The sequence below is a fragment of the Amblyraja radiata genome, chromosome 28 (assembly GCF_010909765.2).
Source record: "Amblyraja radiata isolate CabotCenter1 chromosome 28, sAmbRad1.1.pri, whole genome shotgun sequence".
Taxonomy (NCBI): Eukaryota; Metazoa; Chordata; class Chondrichthyes; order Rajiformes; family Rajidae; genus Amblyraja; species Amblyraja radiata.
The window spans coordinates 20,220,681-20,235,590 of NC_045983.1; the positions used below are offsets into that span (position 1 = coordinate 20,220,681).

General features: G+C 47.9%; 1 protein-coding gene across 1 annotated transcript in view; it reads left to right on the top strand.

The window, feature by feature from the left end:
* LOC116988952 (ras GTPase-activating protein 4-like) overlaps positions 1-2,405 on the top strand; it is a 124,498-nt gene extending 122,093 nt beyond the window's left edge. Inside the window, exons 20-21 of the mRNA XM_033046004.1 lie at positions 800-861; positions 2,109-2,405. Of these exons, the coding sequence (XP_032901895.1) occupies positions 800-861; positions 2,109-2,236 (190 nt within the window). The 3' untranslated portion in view covers positions 2,237-2,405. The remainder of the gene's footprint in view (positions 1-799; positions 862-2,108) is intronic.
* The last annotated feature ends 12,505 nt before the right edge of the window (positions 2,406-14,910 follow it).

The window sequence follows — 14,910 nt, forward strand, 5'->3', positions numbered from 1 at the left end:
CGTACAGACTGCACCCTTAGTCAGGATTGAACCAGGGACTCTGACACTGTAAGGCAGTAGCTCTACCACTACACCACCGTGCCACTCATAAGTGATAGGAGCAGAAGTAGGCCATCTGCCCCATCAAGTCTACTCTGCCATTCAATCATGGCTGGTCTATATTTCCCTCTCAACCAAATTATCCTGATTTATCCCCATAACCCCTGACACCTGTACTGATCAAGAATCTGTCAATCACTGCCTTAAAAATATCCATTGTCTTGGCCTCTACCGCCTTCTGCGGCAATAAATTCCACAGATTCACCACCCTCTGAATAAAGATATTCCTCCTCATCTTTCTAAAGGTATGTCCTTTTATTCTGAGGCTATGGCCTCTGGTCCTAGATTCTCCCACTAGTGTATTTCTCTGTAAACTGGCACCTTGTGTCCCCAAACAGTAACGTTGTCCAAAGGCCAGCTTCCGTTCTCATGGAGATCAATTGGGCTTTTACAACATTAACCATTACAGTGACTATTACTGACCTCAGGGATTGTTACACTTCATCCAAACTCTCAAGTTTTGAATTTGCATCACCATTCTTATTAATGATTAGGATTACTGTTATTATGGATTATTTGTTAAGTCAACTAACATGCCTGGGATTGATTTGTAATGTGCAATATTTATTGTCATAGTTGGCTTGTTGTTTCATGTAACATTTTTGTTTATTGGCGGCAACAATTTGTCCTTCAATGTGGCACTCATACTTTATCATGTAACTTTGTTATATAATGTAACAGTTTTCTCATTTGTTTGTAGACAAAAATACTTGGAATGCAAAGGGAGAAGAGACACTACAGTCCCGATCAGTTCTAATGAAGGTAACTGTTAAATTGAGAGTCCCCATTCACCCAATGTGGCAGTAATGGGTGGACTACACCAGGAGAATATTGTTGTTATGCATGTAAGGTGTTTTATACGTACCTTAGTTCAATGCTTATTTTCTAGGAATTTTTAGGGCTATTTACACATCTCTAATCATTGGCAGGAATAACTTCAGTTCTCTAGAATTCCCTCTTTCTTCATTTCCCCATATCTCTACCAGGTTTGGGGATCTTTCTGAAAAGCCACTCCTTAGTCCCAGTTTTAATCACCTTACCATTTTCTCCTTTGCTTATTGTGTAAAATACCTTGGGACGTTTTCCTGTATTAAAACGTCACAATGCCCTCTAGTTCCTGACTCCCATCCAAGTCCGGACTAGCCATTGAAGTAGTGAGTCTCCCAACTCAAAACTGGGGTTGTCCATCATGGCGAAGCATGTCGAGTGTGCGGACGGAGAGTGGAACAGGATGAGGATTTTCTGGGATTGAATGGGACAGGGAGAACATTGGTAGTGGTTGAGACCATGTGTGGCAAACAGTATTGATAATAATAATAATAATAAATTTTATTTAATGGGCGCCTTTCAGACATCTCAAGGACACCTTACATAGTAATCGGAATAACATATAATCGGAATATAACAAGTAATAAAGACATCACAGAGACACAAATTAAAAACAGAATTCAATCCAAAAACAGAAAATCAAAAACACAGTGTGAAGAGAGAGCAGCGGCAGCCAAAGCGCGCCAGCGTCCACTCTCTCTTCACGGCAGCCATCTTGGACACAGACCTACAGGACTACAATTAGACAAAAAAAAATCATCCCCCCACAGTGGATAGCACTGTGGGGGAAGGCACAATGTCCAGTCCCCACCCCATGTTCACCCCAAAGTCAGGCCTATTGAGGCCACCGCAATTGCCTCTACGGAGGCCCGATGTCCCTGGCCGTTCTCACCGGGTGGTCTTGCCCCGGCGTTGGTAGCGGTTGAGACCATGTGTGGCAAACAGTATTGATGGCAATTGAATGGCCTGTTTCAAACCTTCGCTGCCAAATTTGCCAGGCCTCCATCTCTCAAACACCTTGAGGAGTTGTCTAAGGTGCATGTTGAACCTCTCCAGGTGTTGGCGAGCAGACCATGGGTGCGTAAAGATTCCTTTGGGGAGAGCGGAAGGTCGCGCATTGATCCCTTGCTGTGGGACCCAGATAGCAAGTGCTCCTTGCTAAAGAAGCCTCTTCTTTGCAGGGTCCAATACGGTGGAGATCCCAAACAAAGTCTTCCAGATCATCCAGGACCTGGAGCAGGCTCACCGGAATTTTGAACATTGGGAGACGTCACTGAACAAGAACATGTCTGTCGAACTGCTGACATAATTTTACCAGAAGAGGAAGTACTTGAGCTTGATCGGATGAATGTTCCAATTTCATAAAATATTTTTATTACTATATTGCAGCAGTATTTATATCTCCTTGCATTAATATTTGGCTCAGACATTCTTATCTGTTTTGAATTATGCAAAACATAGTCCTTGGCAAAAAAAAATCTGTAAATGTGTACTTTCTGTAATTAATCTAATTGAATTGTTTTGTAAATGTATTTGTGTCCCATTGCACATTGACGGAGTTCCTTACACTGCAGAACTGACTGGTGCCTGCTTAAGCAAACATTATGTCTGGTGCCCTCACCATTGGTTGTGCTTCCATCTGGCTGCAGTCTACGCAGAGACTAGTGGCTTCCAATTGAAGAGTCACGTGGTCACCATGTTGCCAATGTGGCCGCTGTACTCCGTGTCGTAGGCAACAAGACCTTCAGGGCCATTCAACATACGTCCGGCCAATACCAGATTCCTCATTCCAGGCGAACTACGGCTGCTCGTATTGGAGTGAGACATCGTCTGATTGGGAGCATCAGATATCCCAGACTAGCCTTCAATTTGGATGGCCCTTATTTTCTTGACAAAAGAACAAACATTTCGATACAACAAGTGCAGACAAAAGTGCATCCCATACATGAGATCCATGAAACTCCACTTACATAGATTGAAGGAATTTCTCTTAACGGAAAAGTGGAGTTTCTGCTCCTGAAATCTTGGATCCTGGATCTTCAGCTCCCATAGACTAGGTGATCCCCTACTCCCTGGTAGAATGCCTCCCAGTCTTCTGATCCCAGTGTATTTGGAGATGTGCTTCCAATTTAACATTTAACTGTTTAAGTCCCATTGTCATTGGTGTAGATTTGGACTCCTCATTTGGTCCTCAAATGCATTTCCTCATTCATTTTCCTGGACATTTTGGATGGAAATTACAATGCTGCAGGTGGAAATTACAATGCTGCCTCAAACTTTATTTTGTCCGACATGCCTGTAGATGTGGACCTGTTGACACTGGCTGCTGACTCTACCGCTGCCCCACCCCCACGTCTGGGTTGAGAAAGGGGGTGGCAAAGAGCCATGGTTCCTCTTCCAGGTTTCTGGACACAGTGGGAATTGGCACCACCAACCTCTGGCAGAATATAGATGAAGATTGCCTATTTAGGTAAACTTTATATCAAAGTAAGTAATCAAGAAATGGTGTTTGGATGCAGGTAACGGATTATATTAGTTCATTATGCAGACATTGTATGTTGTCAGTATATGATGTGGGATATAGACACTGCCATCAGTACCATAGTATCTGGATTATAATAGTCCATGCTTCCTTCAATATCCAGCCTCACATTATGCAGTATACATTGTGAAATCACAGCCCTCTAACATTGCTTTCTACACACATCAAACCACTGTATTATAGTCAGCTCAGACAATCAGGCAACATTATATGGGAATGTCTATGCTATGAAAAATAGTACACACAGGCACAATATGTTGTAAAATAGTTACTAATAATATTTCAACTATATAACAGTCACCTATAATAAGCACAGTTTATGCATTCACACAAATCACACTTTGTTTCAGATATACATTGGTATAATCTGGAATGGCTACCATGACTTAGAATACCTTGCCTAATCCTTCCGTGTTGTATTAAACACATCTTAGTGTGCAGCATCCGAAGGAATGGCAATCATTATCTTCAGTGCCCTGATATCTTATAATATTCTTCGGAATCTAGCAGACCCAGCTGTCTGTCTGTCCATTTACCTCCACAGATGCTGCCTGACCAGCTGACCTCCTCCTACACTTTGTATAGGAAGGAACTGCAGATGCTGGTTTAAACCGAAGATAGACATAAAAACCTGGAGACTCAGCAGGACAGGCAGCATCTCTGGAGAGAAGGAATGGGTGACGTTTTGGCTCGAGATCCTTATTCTCGACCCGAAACGTCACCCATTCCTTCTCTCCAGAGATGCTGCCTGTCCCGCTGAATTACTCCAGCTTTTTGTGGCTAGTTCTTTGCTCAATATTTCAACATCTGCAGTCTCTTGTGTCACCTTACTACCTCCTCTGTTCCAAGGAGTACGGTCCCATTTTCTCCAGTCTATCCACCTAATGCAGTCCTTCAGAAAGAATGGCAGATGCTGGAAAAATCATTTTGATGAAATTCTTCTGCACTCCTCCCTCTTTATGTCTTTACATATTTTTCTTCTTATTTCCCATTCATGTTTTATTCACCCTCGTTGCCTTTCCCATCTCTCTATAACCTCAATTGCTTTTATCGTCTGAGGTGACTGGAGGACTCCAATTGCCGTCCCTCCTGCATTGCTGATGCTGATGTACCACTCACTGACATCTGCACCACTGCCTGGGACCGAAGCTCTCACGCAGAGAACGTCCTGGAGCCACGTCCCACCTTTAGAAGAGAAAAACAAGGACCTGCAAGTGCTGGTTTACAAAAAAAGACACAAAATGCTGGAGTAACTCAGCGGGTCATGCAGCATGCCTGGAAAACACCGATAAGAGAATCTGAAGAAGGGTCCCACCATGAAACATTGCCTAGTCTGAAGAAGGGTCTCAACCCAAAATCTCGCCCAACCTATGCTCTGGAGCTGTAGGGGTTTTGTTTTTCCCTTTACTCCACAAAAGGATTCCCCTAGGTTCTAGACCTCGGAATTATGGTGGGATATGATAAAAGGTTGAATTGACCAGAGTGTGCCGATGAGAGAAAACAGAAACCAAGATGGACTCAAAGCAAGTCTAAAATTTACAGGCTTTATTAAACAATGAGAAATCGAATCTCACCAACACTACACAATGCGTGGCTAAACTTATGCTTTAAACTAAAACTATGGACGAAAACTATCGGGCACGTCGTAAAACTTACTTTAACACAAGTTACTTGCAAGCATACTCCCCCTTGACCTTTCTCCCCTCAACCTCCTATTTCGGGAAATTCACCAGGTCACCAGGATACTCACAGCGAAGTCGATGCAGGCCCACGAGCTGTCCAGCAGAGCAGGAAGAGCAGGAAGAGAGAGAGAGTTCTGGCTTGACTTCGACTTTTATACCTGAGCTTCCTTTGAAACCCCCAGGTGGTCCTCTGGATAAAAGGGGTTCTTTTGATGTTTCCCAGTTTCGATCTGGCATGAACAATAGGCTTCCGATGATAAGGGGTTTGCTGATGTCATGATCCCTCAGCCTGATCGTTATCATCCCCGATGGTGATTGTGCTTGTGCTGGCCTGTTTACCACCGTCTGCTGAGGCTTGGTTCCTCCCTTTGTGTATCCAAGAGAATCTCGTTATCTCCGTCTCAGCCTTCCCTGTTCACACCGTTGTGTGATGTCCAAGTCCACAGGCCAGACGGGTTTGATTCTTGATGTGTATTGGAGGGGGTTTTTTCCGTTGCAGCCAGCAAATTTGTCTTTTAAGATATCCATGTGCTTATTCAATTTCTTCCATAATTTTGGAGGATTTGCCCAAATAACTTACATGCCCCTACGACACGTCCAGGCTCGCACGGACCGTGTCGATTGACAAAGTTAGTGGGCAATCCTCCAGCCTCAAGAGCTGTAAACACTCCTGGTGAGAAGGTGAAATTATGTACCCCGAAAGCCCCCTTAATCGCTAAACTAGGCCCTCGAAGCACATTAACTTACACTATACACATTTTACTTTACATCAATCCCACAAACCATACAGTACCCTCACGACCATTCCCTGAAAATGCAGGGATTACAACTTATGTACAAAAACTATTGCACTAGAGTACAGACATTTTACAGTGATGGGGTGTCGTTATGGTGACGTCGGGCGGCTCGATTTACCAGCTGTTGTAATTTGGCCATCCTCCTCCGCCTTTTAAATTTGCAATTAATGCATAGCAAATACACCACAATTATCATCTGGCAGATGATCAGAACATGGGACACGATGCGGACCCATGCTGGTACTATGATCCAGGACTCCAGGTCCCACCAACTTGGAGACTTGATCTCTTCGATCTCCCTGGCGATATCCAGAGTCTTTTGTTCCAGGGAGAAGAAGTGTTTGTGCGACAACTCGACCGCCACCAGCAACTCTTTTAATTTTTCATTCACTGGGGGAATATCATACCCAAAATGGGCAACATAGTCAAATAAGTCAGTTACATTTTCTCGTACCGAGAGGTGAACCGAAGAAGGTTCCGGGATGGGTAATATTCGCTGCTGTGCCACATGGACTTCTGCCCTGGGTTTAAAGCAGAAGCTGCTGTGCGGTATCGGGCACCACAGCTGTGATCCGTGCTGATACCGCTGGGCACTTGTGGTGACACAGTACGTCCCACTGCCTATATACGCCACCTGTGGAGGGACATGGTCTGCCGCCATCGCCTCCATGGTGCAGTTTATAGGCTGTGCCCCAACAGTCCTGAACCCACACTGAGGCCTAGCCTCAGCGCCCATGTGCTGGGGACACAGGATTACCTGTGCTCCCCGGCTCCGACAACCCAAAAGGTCAATGCCTGTCACAGCTTGCTCCCTCACTATGACATAGGGCGGGACCTTCCCGTAGCGAATATGCACCCCCCCACGAACAACTCCCACGTTCTCCACTCGGTACAGAGGAGCTGGTCGTGCCGAGGTTCCCATTACCGGGATTCGTACGACCACTCCCATTATGGTGTGATTGGATTTTCCGCAATCCACCGGTACCGGGTAGGCCTCGGAGGCCACACGAAGCTGACAAGGACTCAAAGTGCTGTTATAAGGGTGTAGCGCTGCTAGGTGCTGGTTGCTTATCCAGGAGGGGACCCGACCTTGCCTCAGGTCTTCCAGGTTGCTCCTCCCCTCCCCCAACAACCACGCACCATACAGCCCACACACCTCATTCTGTGCAGCCTGATCGGACGCATTCCGGTCCTCTTTAATCAAAGCGTTTATCGTTTTTGCATGTGTCTCCAATTGTGCTATGATTTCTTTTAGATGTAGAGTCATTGCCACCTCTTCGTGCAGTCCCGATCCTACCACCGCATTTTCCTCCCCCAGAACCTTTCTTAACTGGCCCTTCAACTGATTGATCTGCAAGGCCAGTTCTACGTTGTCCATGCTATTAATAATAGACGTCCCCGTGTTAAATGCTGTAAACCCGTCATTAACCACCCCTCGTCTTTGCCTACCGGACCCCAAAGTGAAATCCCCTACTCCGCGGTACATCTCTTCTATGTCTATGTCCCCAAAATCCAGGTTGTGGAATTTCTGGAACATGTCTTTTAACAGGGCCTGATATAATAATTCCGTCTCGCGGGGGCACCATGTGGGTACTCCTCCGTGTCCCCGCGACGCGCCACGCACATCCGGAGGCACATCGTTGCCATCATCCATACGGCGGGGCTACTTATCTGGAAAACAAAGCAAAACACCTCCTTGCCTCCACAGAGCTATCCGCCTAAAATGGCATTTGGGGTTTTGTTTTGTCTGTTATGGTCCACTTTTCCACAGCACATCCCTTCGATCCCGTACTGTCTGTCCCTGTACTCCCCTGTAGCTATACAAAACCTTATATCTAATTACCAAACACTACATCTACTTACACACAAACCAATGCTATATACAACGCCACCCGTCTCCGGGTGGCCAACTCATAACTGGTCCCCGTCATGCTGGGGCCACCCCTCTGGTGGGCCCTCCCGTGCAGGCCAGAACTCCTCCTGTCGAGGGGCCTGACTGCCCCTCACCTCCCTTTGCACTACGGGGTTTTGAGTTACCCCTACGTTCCCTGTGGAGACTGGGCTCCCTCCAGCCGCACTCCGTAGTGCCCTGTTTCGGCCACTCTCCTTCCCGGCCCTCCTGTGGCCGGCCCTAGCCCTAGGTTTAATTAGGGATGGGGACCACCTTACTGGGGGTTTAGTGACCCTGTCCCTCCTACGTCTGACCGGGGGTTCCCACACCAGAGGTAATACCTCCATCTCCTCTGCTTCTGCTAGTTCTGCCTCTCTTAGGCAGTCTACGGTACCTGCCTGCAGAGGGCTGGAGTCAGCTTCCTTCTCCGCTGCTTCCAGTCCTCGCCCTGGAACACAGCCGGCTACTTCAGGCTGACTACCTGTGGACTCGCCTGGCTCCCCTACGGTTTCCACATCAACCCGGGTCTGTTCTTGATCTTTACCCCCATACGGTCCCTCTATCTTCTCCTGCCTGCAAATGGCTGCTGAGGCAGCCTTTAAAATGGGGTTTTGTGCCTGGACCATGGTCAGGTCCGGAGCCAAAACCACTCCCGCACTCTCCTTTTCTCGAGGCTGCTCCCTGGCTGCAGCTACCTGTCCTTCCTCATGGGGATCTAATGCTTTCCCACTCCTGGCTCCTTCCCTGGCCAAGCAATCCGCCCTCTGATTTCCCTCGCATCGTGGACTATAGGGTGCCCTACTAGATGGAGGGGATGTACGGGGGTTGTTCATGTGGACAATGCTACTGGAAGCACCAATGTCCAGCAGACAACTCCCGACCACATCCTGGACCTCCATCTTGACCCAGGGTCTCCCACATGGGCCACACTCTAACGGGCGTTGGAATGTGGGCTGTTTCGCTGGCAGTCATAAAGGTGCCGGGGGTGCGGATACGGGCGCGCCCTGGCCTGTTGCCATGGCTACCTGTCCGGACCCTCCCGCCTTTGACTGCAAATAGGTAATTAGATCTCTTACATCTATTGTTACCGGGGTCCTATCCCCCACTGCTCTACTTAGGTTTCTGCACTCCCTCTTGTAGTGCCCGGGCTTCCCACACCCGTAGCACACCGGCCTCATCTCGGAAGAGGTCTGGCTGCCTTCCTGTTTCCACTGCCTCCTTTTGGGGGGTGCCGGTACTATTTCGTGCACCTTGCCCTTAACGGGCTCCTCCTCACTTCTCACCCCATTGCGATACGCAAGGGTGAGCTTCCTGATCACCTCCGCCTCGTTAAGGTTTGGGTCAGCTGGGTCGAACCAGTGCTCGGCCTTTGCCCTAACTCGCGGGAGGCAATTCGCCACCAGAGACTTCAGCCAGTGAGCTGTTCTCCCATCTAAATTCTGCCTATCTAAAGGCATCCCACACGCTCCCTCATACACTGCCCACAGCCTGTCTGCGAACATGTCCGGGGACTCAGCTACCTGCTGCTCCGTCTCCCCCACCCTGGTGAAAGGACTACCCTGATTCAACCCCATGGCCTCCAGAACCGCTGTCTGTGCCGCTACCCATGTTTCAGGTCTTCCCCCTTCCCTGGAGGTCACTGCCTTGCATAGGTATGAATCTAGGGTCATCAGTAGCAGCTTTACCCGTTCTACCTCATCGCAATCGTTTATTTCGGCTGCCTGCTGCACCTCCATAAAATGCAATGACGGGTCTCCTGCCCTGGTTAACTTGGGAACCTGAGCCACCATCCCCCTCAGCACATGTGCCCCATGGGGAATGATGATATCACTCTCTATGGGCCCCCTATCTGCCTGCCCTACCGGGGGACCATATTTCCTTTGCCGTGCCGGGCACATCTGCCCTACTCTGGGCTGTTGCCCCTTTACCCCTGGCTCTCCCACCATGATCGGTAACCCCACCACCTCGTGGTGTGCTACACATGGCGCGGAAGCCGCTAACTGAGGGTGCTCTCCCGCCCCTCCTTGGGCCTGTCCCTCCCCGGACAACCCGAACCCCACCTGCCGACCCGGACCTATCCCCGGCGCCTCAGGAGGCGGTCTATTCCCCTTTGCCACTGGGGAATCATCTGCTGAGGGAAGCCCTCTGCCCCCGGGGGACCCCCCTGGTCCTACCAGGTGAACCCGTCCCCTAGTCTTGGACAGAGTCTCCTCCAGCTGCGCTATCCTCGCCTGGCAAGGCCCGTGATCACTATTGCCTAGCTCGCTACGGGCCACCCTGTATGCTGCTTGTATATCCTGGAACTTTCCCTCCAGCTCCCTGCACTTCTGTGTACTCTGAGCCAGGAGTTCCTGGGCGTTCCTTTCCCTCTCCTTTGCCTCTACCACCTGGCATTGGAGGAATTCCTGGGCATTTCTGTGGGACTCCCTCGCCTGCAAGATACACTGCCTGGCTTTACTGCATTCCTCAGATAGCCCTTCCCCTTCTCTAGCGCTTTCTTCAGCGCTGGCCCTAGCTTCTCTCTGTTGCTCTTCCAGTCTATCTATCTGTCTCTGCATATTGGCTACCTGCTGTGATAGGCACGCTAGCCAAACTGCCTTTTCCTGCCCTTTATTATACAGTTTGCTTTCCGTCCATTGAGCTGCAGCTTCTGCGGGCTGCTCAGCTCTCAACAGTGCTATCACCCATTGTTTGGTGAGATTGATCTTTTTAAACAGATAAGAGGAGATTCTCTCCTCCATCTTGCTACGTTCTCTCACCCCCTCTGACAAATCACATATCCCAAACCACCGAGGTCCTGCCATGGTCGCCATTCTGTAGGGGTTTTGTTTTTCCCTTTACTCCACAAAAGGATTCCCCTAGGTTCTAGACCTCGGAATTATGGTGGGATATGATAAAAGGTTGAATTGACCAGAGTGTGCCGATGAGAGAAAACAGAAACCAAGATGGACTCAAAGCAAGTCTAAAATTTACAGGCTTTATTAAACAATGAGAAATCGAATCTCACCAACACTACACAATGCGTGGCTAAACTTATGCTTTAAACTAAAACTATGGACGAAAACTATCGGGCACGTCGTAAAACTTACTTTAACACAAGTTACTTGCAAGCATACTCCCCCTTGACCTTTCTCCCCTCAACCTCCTATTTCGGGAAATTCACCAGGTCACCAGGATACTCACAGCGAAGTCGATGCAGGCCCACGAGCTGTCCAGCAGAGCAGGAAGAGCAGGAAGAGAGAGAGAGTTCTGGCTTGACTTCGACTTTTATACCTGAGCTTCCTTTGAAACCCCCAGGTGGTCCTCTGGATAAAAGGGGTTCTTTTGATGTTTCCCAGTTTCGATCTGGCATGAACAATAGGCTTCCGATGATAAGGGGTTTGCTGATGTCATGATCCCTCAGCCTGATCGTTATCATCCCCGATGGTGATTGTGCTTGTGCTGGCCTGTTTACCACCGTCTGCTGAGGCTTGGTTCCTCCCTTTGTGTATCCAAGAGAATCTCGTTATCTCCGTCTCAGCCTTCCCTGTTCACACCGTTGTGTGATGTCCAAGTCCACAGGCCAGACGGGTTTGATTCTTGATGTGTATTGGAGGGGGTTTTTTCCGTTGCAGCCAGCAAATTTGTCTTTTAAGATATCCATGTGCTTATTCAATTTCTTCCATAATTTTGGAGGATTTGCCCAAATAACTTACAGAGCCATGTTCTCCAGTGATGCTGCCTGACCCGCTGAGTTACTCCACCGCTTACTGTCTTTTTTTTTCTCCCCCTTTGGAACATTTAATCACATCCTTCTATCAGACCAAGCTTTTGATTTTCTGACCTTGTGTGGTTTGGTATCAGAATTGATATGATGATTGCTTTGGTGAGGCACCTTGGAATGATTAACTACATTGTATTCATGTATTGTATTTTCTTATTTCATTGGACAGCACACAAACCAAAGCATTTCACTGTATCTTGGTACATGTGACAATAATAAACCATTGCCAATGGTGTTCATGTCCTTTTGATATCCAGTATTACACGAATGTAATCCTGAGCAGGTCAGGCAGCATCTACGCACAGAGAAAGAGTTAATATTTCAGGTCAAAGAAAAGTCTTCACTCAGGACCTTGATAACATTCTGGTGAAGGGTCGCAGACCTGAAATTTCTCAGGTTCTCTCTCCACAGATGCAGCCTAACCTGATGAGTGTTTCCAGTATTTTCTCTTTCTGTTTTTATTTCAAATTTCCAACATTCGTTGTGCTTAGCTTTTTGGAAAATCTGAATGTTGAATGTCAGATGGTCGGACAACCTTCAAGGTCTTCTGCCTTTTGGAGATGTTTCACTGGCTGTTCTTTGATGTTGGTGCTTTTCCCTGCACACGTGGCCTTATCCTGGCACTGACTGGTGAGGCTGACTGGTTTTGTTCTCTGAAGAAGATCACCAGCCACCACCTGCAGGTTCCCCTCCCAACCCGCGAACAATCTTGACTCAGAAGCACACCGCCAGTTCTTCATCAGCGTGGGGTCTGAACCCTGCGACTTGCTCTCCACCGGCACCACTGGAGTATCTTCACCAGAACTCTGCATTGGTTCAAGAAGGTGCATTAACTTACAATACACACATCACCCACATTGCAAATACCCATCTAAAAAAGCACAGTCCAATTTCCTGTAGACTTACAGCTGGAATGGGAAGCCTAAAGGCCTGGGTACCTGTTTCTTAATGTGACTTTGTCACATGTACCCATGTACAGTGAAATTCATTGTTGTATACAGTTCAGTACAAGTATCACTATACATAAGCATTTAGATACATATTGGATACGGATCTCAGATACAGTACAAGTATATAGTAGTGGTACACTGAGAGAGTATACAGAGTTGTCAGGTTTGGCACTGTTTTCAAGTCCCAATTGTTACAAGTGTAGAGATCCTAACCTGGCCATGGAGGCCCATTGTCCTGGCGGCGTTGCAGGGTCGGCCTGGCCATGTGTAGCCATCGGTGTCCTCCACCGCTGTTGCCGGCCACGTCTGGTCCACATGGGTGGCATCTTGGAGCGGTGCCCTGTCGAGCCGAGCCCCAGGCTACTGCAGGGTCTCCAGCAGCCCACGGCCCGCTACCGTTACTACCTCCCGCAGCCGGTCTGCTTACCCGGCCCTCTGCCCACTCCGACTCCCTCCTCCTCTCCAGTCCACGGAGTGAGCAGGGGCCGGGCTCGGCTGCTTCCCTCCCCGGCCGGGTTCCCAGTTCCAGGCAGGCCTGCTGTCGTATATCACCTCTGGCCAGCGATTCTAGCTTTCACCGTGTGACAGAACTAATACAAAATACCAATGATGCTGGAAATTTGTAAAATTAAAAACGGAAAGATCTGGAAACACTCAACCAGTCAGGCAGCATCGGTGGAGAGAGAGAGAGAGTGTGCGGAGGTTTGTTTGTATGCCTCGCTCCCCAGTTTTAGTTTCACTGAGCTGTTCATCCATCACCCAGTCTGTGATATTTATGATGTTTCTCACATACGGGAATACCTAACATTTTTTGGCTGTGCGCAGAGGAACTTTCAAACGCCCAAACTCCCAGCAATATTTAGACCCGGCATTCTGCTTAGAAAAAGAATGAACATTTTTGCTTTCACAGCTGTTGCAAACCAGCTCACCAGATGCACAAACGCCCCGATAGATTGTGAAAGTGGAGAGGCTGCCGTGTTGAAGAAGATAAATGGTTAAGTGAGATGTTGCAGTGTAAGTGGATTTGCAGTGGAATTGCCCCGGGATTCTTCCAGACCTGGAGTTGTGCCAGGAATCTATTTTAATTAATTTAGTCAATGCTTCTACACGATCTTTAACTCGTCGTTCTCACTGGCACTGCTCCGTCGCTCAGGTGCCATATGTGCTCGAACGACCACAGTTTGGGAATGAACGATTCCCTTTTGTTGAACAAAACTATCACTTGTGAAATATGGTTCCAGGTGCACGATAATTTCTCTTTTACAGTCTGTTTAAAACAATAAAGTCATTTGTTGATGTGTTATTTGGAGTGAATCTTAATTTGATTGTGTCCCTGTTCTGAATGCATGCCCGTTCTGGGCATGAACTTTAACCACAGAGGGTCTCACCCAGTGAAATTCAAAACTAAAGATCTGGATGGCTGCAGGGTGCTTTTTCCCCCAGAATGATTACATCTGCTTCTGCGAGCATCCTCTGATCCTTTTCCAGATAGGATGGGATTGTGAGGGTCACAGGATAGGTTTCTAGCCTTCTTGTTCATTCTCTCTCACATCACACATTCCTAACCACATCACAAGCTCTCATACTGTCACTTGAACCATCAATGCCACTTGCCTGCCATTGATACCCACTCGACTCTCCCTCACTCTCGTTCTTATCCTTGGGACCACGGCACTTCAGGTATTCCTTCTTTTCGTTCACAACGTATAAAATAATAATTATTATAATAATGTCACCTGATTCCAGCTCCAATCAGTCACTTTCTGTAACATTGACTCATCCCCATAACGATGCACTGGCAATGCCTGATAATGGTGGGAAAGAGAGGAAGGAACAAGGGGAATGAAGGAGGCGGTGTTTAGGAATATGAAGTTTTCAACAGGGAGGCACATGGTGCAGCGGTAGAGTTGCTGCCTTACAGCGCTAGAAACCCGGGTTCAATGACGTACAGGTTTGTAGATTAGTTGGCTTTGGTAAAAATTGTAAATTGACCCTTATGTGTAGGATAGTGCTAGTGTACGGGGTGATCGCTGGAGGCCAAGGGAATCATCAATATTTCACATTGTGACCCCACATCACGACTGAGCGTGGAGAGAGAGGTGTCAGTATAACGAGGAGATGGGGAGGGGTGAGACAGGAGTCAGTAGGTGGATCAAGGCAGCAGGTAAATGACACATGGAAAATATTGTCAGATGGAGCCAGGTGGGGAGAGGGCCTGGATGATGGTTGAGACAAAAGCTGGAGGGTGAAAAGCAGGAAGGCAAAGGGATCTAATAAACAAGAAAGTTTTGAATGGGAACCAATAAGGGAGAGATGAAGGGCAGAGGGAATCAGATTGGGAGGGGTGGAATGCAGTGG